The sequence below is a fragment of the Nymphalis io genome, chromosome 5 (assembly GCF_905147045.1).
Source record: "Nymphalis io chromosome 5, ilAglIoxx1.1, whole genome shotgun sequence".
Lineage (NCBI taxonomy): Eukaryota > Metazoa > Arthropoda > Insecta > Lepidoptera > Nymphalidae > Nymphalis > Nymphalis io.
The window spans coordinates 853,472-864,307 of record NC_065892.1 but is presented as its reverse complement, the minus strand read 5'-3'; the positions used below and the strand labels follow the sequence as shown (position 1 = coordinate 864,307).

At 29.1% G+C, this 10,836-nt stretch overlaps 1 protein-coding gene across 1 annotated transcript; it reads left to right on the top strand.

Annotated features, from left to right (window-relative positions):
- Positions 1-321: 321 nt before the first annotated feature.
- LOC126768339 (uncharacterized) lies at positions 322-9,318 on the top strand. The gene is made up of 6 exons (XM_050486365.1): positions 322-624; positions 694-1,687; positions 1,851-2,032; positions 4,915-5,167; positions 6,801-7,910; positions 9,311-9,318. The coding sequence occupies exons 1-6, from the start codon at positions 322-324 to the stop codon at positions 9,316-9,318; spliced, it is 2,850 nt and encodes a 949-aa protein (XP_050342322.1).
- Positions 9,319-10,836: the final 1,518 nt, after the last annotated feature.

Sequence of the window (10,836 nt, the reverse complement as noted above, 5' to 3'; positions counted from 1 at the left end):
TGCAATAAACAATATAGTACACCAATAACTTTATACAATCGAAATAATGCAAAGCATAAAAGACGTGCGGCGGGTAAAGATTTAAATACAAAAAACTTCAAAATATTTCAAAATATTGAAGACTATCAGAAGTACGATGATAATTTGTTACAATCACAAAAAGCGACTACAGCACCTGCATGCAATAAAATAACAAAAATATATGGCTATGACGCAAAATCTATTCTTATAAATGACGAAAATGCAGAAAATAATATGTCATTTAATTATGGTTCTATAAATAGTAATGTGATGGAGCCTACTACTGATCGTTCAGAGATTATGGGGACGGCCGAAATTGAAGCAATTTTAAATGAAATCAAACATAGAGAATTACAAATGATTGCGCAACAGGAGCCTTCTGTGTCGGAATTAATTAGTAGTACTGTTACGGAAACAACATTTCTGGCAGTTTCTCATCCAAAGTCACGGATAAGCACTATTTTATCACTCGATAAAGATAACAAAGTTATCATTGAGAGTACAACTCTAAATAATGTTGCCATAGATGAAAAACAGCAACATAATATTAATCATCGGTCTCTGAAACACGATGCTACCACTTTAGCATATAATGTTGAAAATGTACTACAAAAAAAATGTAAAAATGTTTATAAAAAATTAAAAAAGAAATTGTCAAATGATTATAAGAAGGAAGTAAAAAAGACCAAAGCAACTGTCAAAGAAAAAATTAATAAAATGTGTACTAAAGCAACTGCAAGGACCAAAGCTGTAGCTAAATCATCGAAAAAGGTTCATAGAAATATCACAAGAATGTCACAAACACGGAAGCCGATAGTAAAAACAACGGTTAGAAAATTACTCTACAGTCGAAAGTTAAACAAAAATAAATTTACTACAACATTACATTCAATACCCGTTTTGAACGACGATTATTCAATGCTGTCAGTTTTTGAATTATTGTTGACTAAAACACATGAAAATAATATGATGAATATATTATCAACAAAAAACTTTCCAATTAAACGAGAAATAAAATCCAAAGAATTAATTGAAAATACAAATAATGATAAGACTAAATATGAAGAATTTGACTCTGCAAATATTGATTATAATTATAATAGTGCTACACCTTCTGAGCAAAATGTTCAATCTGAAAATATACCTGAAGATACTAGTTTTGAGTCTCTAAGCAACAAAATATCATACAATGATTATGTCAATGGTTTTAAATATTATTTGAATTTTCAAAAGGATGCCGATGATCAAAGATTTTCAAATCTCATTCGGTATCAAGCTCATAAGCACCATAAAGTAGATGACATAGGAAAATTTATTCTTAATAAAATCCCTCAATTACCAACAACTAGATTAAAAAGAAAATTCGTTGAGACAGAAACTTTAGATGACCAAGACGTTTCAACTAAAAGTGAAGATTCTTGGTTTAAAAAACATTTCTTTATATTTTTAGACAAAGACACTCCTAAAAAATTTCATTCAGTACAAACTGTCTCATTCAAAGATTCCATTACAAAATTATGTAATAAAATTACAAAATTTAATAATTCTAAAAGTATTACTACTGACTCATATAAAACGAATAATCATGTTACAACTCCTATGACACCTTTGATTTCGAAAAAATATACTACGAAGAAGAAAGAAGGCTTAAAAAAAGAAAATCCAGGTACGTTCTTTGCTGTTTCAAGATACCTTACAAATTAATTAAAAAAATACATATATTTAACATTAAAATAAATTCAGTTTCAGGTCTTTGCAATGTGTTATTATATAATATACTAAATCAAAAAGTAAGGTAGGATAGTAACTTGCTTTTTATTTCACTTCAGGTTTTACAAATATAAATATGGAAGATTTTAAAAAAAGATACAAAAGAAAGAATATCGGAAAATGGAATTTTAATAAAAAGCTTAGACCTAAGAGGAACCTGGACTGTGCAAAAGGAGTAGAAGATTTGAAATCGACTTTGAGTATGAAGAGCATAGGCTATGTTGATATTAATTCAGTTCAAGTAAAATCAACGATGGACCATCAGTATAAGAACATAGTCGATTTTAAGTTTCCGAAATTTAAAAATAAAATAAAGAAAGAGAAACGTGAAACTGATTTACGAATTCCACGTTTTAATATTTTTAAGAATTTTAAAGATAAACAAAGTACAGCAAGGCACCATCTGTTTGATTATGAAATTTTATCGGACGTAAATAAATCTCAACAAAATAATGATAATATTCGAAATGAATACAAAAACAATAATGAATATGAAAGTAATCATTATATGAAAAATATTGCTTTTAAAATTGATGAAATGATGAAGCAAATTCCAAACATATCGGCGGATTTTAAAACCGCATATCCATTTCTTGAACGAAACTATACCAATTTGATTAATGATAAGTTGAGACCTGAATATCACCATGAAAAATTTTTTTATAATGATATCCCAGGACTTGGTCACCAGAGAGTTAATAGTTTGGATTTTCAAGGTAACTTATTTATCATTCATTAAAACTGTATAAAACATATTTACTAAGTAATTTCCTCATTGCTCTAGTTGCTTTCTAGAGCTAAAACGTTTTGAAATTTATAATGTGATTAGGTTGATATTGAAGCGACGATTTTCGATCTTAGATTTTATATACGAAACTAATAAATATTATTATGTAACATTAATTATTTCATGAGATACATGCTTTGCTTTAATTGATATATAAATTACAAGATGTTCTTACGCATGTATTTAAAATGCGAAATACAAAATGTTTCGATTATAATACAGTATAGTACATTTATACGTATTTCTATAGTATATTTATATATAATAATATATAAATTAATTTATTTTATTGTTAAATTGTAGTTATAGAATATTTGATAAAAGACTTTCTTTTTCAATATCAGTAGCCTAGATGTCTGCCTCATTTATGTTTCTGTTTTAGGTATGAACTATTGACATAGCATTAATTAAAAAAAAAATAGCGGTGTCTATTAAGAGGTAGACGACCTTTTTGTTGCGTTTTAAATACGACACAAATCGTTCTAAATAATAATATAAACTATCCCACTCTCTGAAATGTCTATTAACAACGCAACTCTACTTCAGTGGCATATTCGTTTGGTTTGGTCTTTTTAATCTCCATATAAAACTGTATTCTTCAGTTAGAGTCCTCATCATAATAAAAATAACTTAATTATTTCATTAAATTTTTTACGGTTAACTTTTTTTTGTCTTTAGATAAAATTACACCGTCTCTCTTAAAACAACATATAAAACAATATAATAAAAATAGAGAAGATGACTTAATAAATGTGAATTATAAAACAGTTTTTAATTTAAAAAATAATAATTTCACCAAAAAGTTTGTTGTTACCTTCCCATCCCTTTTTACAATGGCTAAAGACAGCACCAGGAAAGAGATTGACGTTATGAGGAACCAACTAACAAATGTCGATATTGGTAGCGCAAAAAATTATGCTACGAGCCTTTACAATAAAAATAATGACAAATACAGAGGAAATGAAGCTAAAATAAAAGCGTATCCTTACAAACAAATACCACTAAGCACTAAATCACCAAGAGTGGTGAATTTTCCAAAAAAATACATAAATAGGCACCATTTAGAACTTTCAGATAAACATGATAATGATAATCGGATGATGAAGAATTTAAAACATGAATTCAATATGAACGAACCTACAGCGAATATAATTAAGGATTATTATAAAACTAAACAATACAGATACAAACCTAAGGCATCTAAGTACATCATCGATTCAACGGTCAATGATAAACTAAAATTGAATACAAAAACAAAAAACAAAGATAACTTTGACGAAATATATTTATCAAAATTTACTAAATCTTATCTGACTAAAGAAAAAAATAAACACGAGGAGGGAAATAAGAGTAACTTATCTGGAAGTAAGCCGAGTCATGGTAAGTTTGTTAAAAAATAGTATTATAATAATTTTATTGTTTAATTTATAATAGATAAATATCTAGTTAAATTTATAACTAATTTTATTGTTTAAGATATAATAGCCGAGATGGCCCAGTGGTAAGAACGCGTGAATCTTAACCGATGATCGTGGATTCAAGCCCGGGCCAGCACCACTGAATTTTGATGTGCTTAATTTGTTTTTATAATTCATCTACTGCTATACGGTGAAGGAAAACAACGTGAGGAAACCTGCATGTGTCTAATTTCACTGAAATTCTGCCACATGTGTATTCCACCAACCCGAATTGGAGCAGCGAGATGGAAATAGCTCCATACCTTCTCCTCAAAAAGGGAGAGGAAGCCTTAGCCCAGCAGTGGGACATTCATATACTTTTATAATACTGTACTGTAATTTTAATACTTGCATATTAATAAATGCGAAAATAATAACTATCGCATTAAAATACTTATATGCTTGATCTTGGATCTTTGTTACTTAATCAAGCCAAAACTGCTGAACGAATTCAATTATACGAAGTACAGATAATACGATATAGGACTATTTATTATTTATTTGATTTTATAAAGTCTAAATATCGAATGTCCACAGCCTAGCTGTATCATTTCAATTTAACATGTAACAATATAAACCACATACCAAATTTTGTCGGTTTGTCGTCGCATCCCTTTGAATGTGACGTTAGTACAGATTAACGTGTTGTTGCTAGCACACGCAGGTCTTGCTTTGAATTTCAATGTGATATTCACTACCATCTGACATTTCTACTACGGTAAAACTAACAAACTAAATCTACGTAACAAACTAACAAGCGCTTCTTTTACAGCAATAATTTCTTTAAAAATGGAAAATCAAAAATCAAATGTAAGTAGTAAATGCTTATATTTATCGCATTGTATTTTTATATTTTGTACTAATATTACTATTTTTTAGAAAAAAACAGGACATATAAATACTCCACCTGAGCAATATTTTAAGACTCCAATACCTATGGATGTCGATGATTTCAATAAATTTTTAAAAGAAGAAAATATTGACGTGTTATCCGTTACATCTCCTTTAAGAGATTCAGTTTCTAAAATTGTAGAGTCAAGGAAATCTAGCAGTAAACTTGTCCCAAAGCTGTCAAGTTCACAGATATTAGAACAAAATATTTTAAAAGATTTGAAGACATCGACGTATAATGGTATACAACTAATAAATTATATCATGGAGTTCTAACAGTAGTTATTTCACAATAGCGAAAGTTTATAATAATTATATTATTTATTAACAGCACAAAAACGCCATTATGATAATCGAGACATACTAATGAAGAAAATAGTAAGTTACAATGCTGATTACATTGATGAAACGACAGTCATACCGAATCCTACCAGATTTTCACATATATTTAAAGAAAAAGCCCTAAAATTTATGAACTCCCCCCTAACAAATGATCGAGAACAAGCTATGACATCAACCAGTGCGAGCGTTCCAAAGAGAATGCGAGTGAGAGGACATAGTTTTAAATACGATATAATATTTAATGAACTAAATAATCGTGACCAGGACATAGATTGTAAGCATTCATTATTCGAGTTAAATTAAAAATTGTAATTTACATTTGATATCTATTAAAAAATTGTGTTAACAGATAGTTCCGGAATCGCATTATCTGCTTATGAGAATATTAACAATAAGTAAGTGAGTTTTGCTCCATTTCTTTTGTGTGGAAGGCATACTGTTATAATTTTCAACGATTATTTATTTGAATCAGGAGCCTTGATTTTCATATTATGTTTTGTTATTGTTATTTAAATGTTTGTATTTCTTTACCAGCTACCTGGAAGTTGATGATTTGCTTGAAGATAGCCAACGCAGCCGAAAGGGTAATGTTTTAAATAATCTTGGTAGTATAGTTATTGTTTGAATTTCCTTAAAAAATGCAGACGAGCGAAAGGCTACCATGATAAGTGGTCAGCTGCTCGTAGACACTTCTACTGAAATAATATGTGTATACTGCACTTCTTATAGTTTGTTTGTATGAATGTGCTATGCTCATAGATTATATATTAAGCAATGCTATAATTATAGATTCAAGTTTATATTCATAAATAACGAGTAATAATATTGTAGTAATAGACATGTACAAACTACAGGAAGTATTAGTTGCTTACAAAATGAAAAAGTAATAATTTATAATATTCTATTGTACGCCAAAAAAAAGATATGTCTAAGCAGTTGTAGGATAAAAGGCGGTCTTATTGCTAAAAATAAATATCTACCAAAAAGCCCGTTAGTAGAGGAGAAACATTGCCTCATAAATAAATGAAGAGGCAGGTGGCATGAGTATCTGTAACATAATATAATATTATTAAAATTTTCGCTATATATACATACATACAAACATACTAATATATAATGGAGACATACGCACATACATATAAAATGGCATTTAGACAAATAATAATTTTCAGTCACCAATAGTTGTTTATAAGTTTTTTTGTAAGATAGTTGTAAATTATAATTTTTTTCCATATTGTAGCCGTACGGAATAAAAATATACCGCCAAATTTTATTGAAAACTCACGGGTAAATATTTTTTAATTTTGCTAATAAACTTATACTTATGTAATAGTAGGACTATCCTATTTTCGACACATTAAACGGTCTCAATGTATTTTAATTTACTTGAATGACTTATTTAAGTATATATGATTTAAATAAGTTGAAATTTTGTAAAAATTTACTAATTGTCAACCAACTCAGAAAAAATTGGAGCCAATAATTGAAGACGTTATAATCTCAGGTAAAATATGATAATTGGTCAAATTTAGTGAAGAAAAAACACGGAAAACGGGACCTCGGTGAACGTAAATACTTTACGGCAAAAGATGTTGCAGCCTTAGAAGTCATCGTTGATTTAATGAAAAATACCCAAGGGTTTGTAGAAAACGAAAAAAATAAAGAGTATACACGTAGTAATAAAAATAATTCGTACACAACCTTTTTGGATAAAGAAAATCAACTAAACTCAATTCAAATTCATATCGCAATTCCACCAGGCGTTACCGATAGAAAAAGATCCCTAGAATCTGTCAATGTTCGTAAAGTATTCTCAGCGATAATGTCAACTCCAGTTGATTTAGAATATCAGATACTCACTTACGATGAGACAACGATTGCGCCAACAACGGTTAAGCAAAATATACTATCGCCAGGTTTATATTTATTGGTTGAAAATACTAACAGTACTTGTCCGAAAGGTAATTTTGCATTGAAGCCCTTGAGTTCGATAGAAACTTCTAATTTTAATATAAGACATGCAACATCAACCGTATTAGAAAAATCAGAAACAATAGATACAATGAGCAATACAGATAGTTTTTCTTTAAAAAGTAAAGAGACAGAAAATGATCATAGTTTTACAACCAATGATGAGATTAAATATAAGCGTAGTGTAAATATGGCTCAAACGAACAAAAACTTTATTACAAGAAGTTTTGCAGAGAAAAATAAGAAAAGACATATTGATTTAAATGCAGTTAAGAGATTTTTCGGCCATGACAGAGTTTGTCATTGTAGTTGTAAAGTAAATAAATCTATGTGTAAGTCATGTGCTGAAAGTGATAAAGTTATTTCTGAATTAATTTTCGAGTTTGATAACCTAGAGAAATATGTAGTTGATCATTGCACAGAAATACAAACGTTCTTCTGGATGAATCCAGCTGGCGGGAAAAAGTTAAGAAGTGTGATTCTTAGAATTGATAAACGTTTGAATGATTATTATAAGAGAGTAAAGGGCAAATGTCAAGGGCGAACTTGTCAAATGATATCATCGAATATTGATAAACGATATTTACGCGTCAATGAACTTGATCATCAGCTACTGAATAGGCTAAATGCGCTATTCGATAATTTACAAAACATACCTAAATGTCACATGGGTAACGAAAACATTTTCTTATCAGGTAGACAATGTATAAACGCAGTCAACCGCTGCTTGACGAGACAGATGTATAAGAGGTCTTTTTCAAAGAACGACGAAGAAGTACCTATGTATTCACTTAACAATATAAAAATCAACCTCATATGTAACAAAGATTCACAATCTACAGCATATCTACCTAAAGAAAATATTTTTGAAACCAATACTGAAATGAGTTTATATTACTATATTACCGGAAAAGAAAAAGAAAAGCAAATGGGCTTGAAAAAGTTTTTAAAAAAAATTACCTGTCGAAGAAAAAGTAAAAAATATAGTTCTAATGATTATAGCAAAAATATGAAAACAAAGTTTCAAATAAAAGATCAAATTGAATATCCCTTATTACCAAAAGAAGTGAAACATTCTATAATTAATTATTTTAATGGTAACAAAAAATATAAACGTATGAGTGATTTTCATATTAAATCTACACAGAAGTCTAATACATTTGATGACGGTACGTTATTAACCACGAGAGCAATGAAAAGTGATAATGAAGATAATTTGACAAATGATTCAAATTTAAGACAAAATATAATCGAGCTTTTTAAATTATCTGATTTTTTAAGCAAACGAAAAATAAATAGTTCTATTACAATAAATCTGACATCAACAACACTTCAAATGTACAGTCCGAAATTATTGTCTTCAAAGAAAAGTAAAGTAGTTAATTCCACTATTAAAAGTCATCAATTAAGTACAAATTATACAAAAGCGTCAAGCAAGTTAAAGACCGGTACAAAATCATTTAAATTGAATTTTTCGCCTAAATTAACAAAAGATTTGTTAAAAAGTGGTCTATCGTCCAATTTACAATCCACTAATGTAAAAATGACAAACTCAACAAAAGAAGTTGTTGGTGGAACAACAAGTAAGTTTAATGTTTTAAGCAAGCTGAAGCGTTTCACATTGAAATATTCGAAATATATGAAAAATAATATACGTCATCAAAATAATGCGAATGGAGTTGTCATTACTTCGAAGTTATCTAAAAAGTGTTTATCGACACAAACTTTAAAATACAGCGAAGACAAAGATGTTTTTTCTTCAAAAAATATAACAACAAATAACCCAACGATAATTATATTCGGCGATATCCCGTGTCCAACGAATAATCATCAATATTTCGAAATAAATTGTTTATTAGACAAAAACCACATCGAACACACAACAGAAACAATTAATGCGAGCACATTCTCAACAAGCAAACCGTATAAATGTTTGGACAATGTATTAAGCGATATTCAATCAAAAAGCTTGAGTCAAACGATTAGTCAACCTTCGTAAGTAAAATAAACTAATTGATATTATCATTAAGCTGTGCATAATATTTGCTTTAAAATTGCTGATTATTTTTAGGATTCTAGATACAACAGTATCTAGCACAAGTTTGGATGCTCACAATGACAAATTTCACGGCATACCTAGAGCAACATCTACTTCAAGTTTAAATGGTCACTGTGATAGACTTCGCAGCCTAAATTACACACTTGATTTATCTACGAATGATCGTTCAACAGTAAAAAAAGGAAAAGGATTAATAAATACGATAGCTGAGAAGTTTATAATTAAAATTGTACCAAACAATAAAGAAGTGGTTGGTGCTGTTGATTATTTGCCATTTATGATGTTGACATGCAGTTGCAGAAATAGAGACAACATTCGTTCATTTATTTATATTTTAAATTAATATTTCCATTAGACTTTGGTGTAGTTACGGCGTTTTTATAGACATATGACTTATATTATGACGTACCTAAGTTTACTGATATCTAAATCGGCTTAGTGTATTGTAAACAATATAGTTTATTATTTTTAAGGAGAATAACGATATGGCAACCAGTTCTAATATTATGATATCGAAACAGAGTAACAAACAACAAGAATTACATTTAAGTAACAATATACATCAACTAGGTTTGTATAAATTTGTCTTAAAAGCCATATTATATAATTTTTAGTTTTATTTTCATATAATACACTGAGATAGCAATTTGCATGATTATTTTTTCTTAATTATGTAATGTTTTGACTTTCATTCTGATCTTACCTATTTTATTTTTAGGTGAAAGCAAGTTGTCAAAATCATCATCAACCTCTGTTTCATTAAGGTCACCTGTTACATTAAAAACAAAATCGGTAAGTGAATTAAAAAATACCTTATGCGAATAAATGTATTTTTGTTCTAGACCCTTCGTTTCGCCTTCATTTAACACGACTATATTAAATAAAAGCTACCAATGGTTAGATCTACCGGGAGAGACTGGCAAGGAAGTCTGTATTTACTCTCTTCCACCAATAATTATGGCATTATCACTCCACGCTTTTTTTCCTCTATATAATTTTGTGTTAAGTAATATAACTAATTCATTTAATTTATGAATTGCAAAAGTAAAAAATATCAGCAGAATTTGATTTTAGAAACGAATCCCTTGCCTAGAAGGTATTTTTGTTAAGCGTATCTATCGTTCGACCACACCGTGACGATGAACCAATCCACCACTAAAGCATTCCCAAAGAGAGTCGCGTCAGGCGACTAACTTTGAGAACCTGCTAAATCATTTTCTTTTCAACAAAACACTTTTCTAATCCCAAATAAATAGTGTAAAGGACAAAAAATAACGCTGTGTCACATTAATATTTCAGATGAAGTCTACTACGTACCAGCTACGCAGAAAAATTGACAGCTTTGATTTAAATGTGAATATATTGAAAGGTAGAATAATATATTTTTTTGCTTTTACATAGAATTATGAAGAATTATAAATAATCGTCGTAGAAAATCGGATACGCTTAACCGTCATAAAAAATTTGAGAGTTTAGCTATTTTCAAGAGAGGGTTAAAGTTTTCAAGGATTCTGATAATTCTTTTGACTATAGCGTAT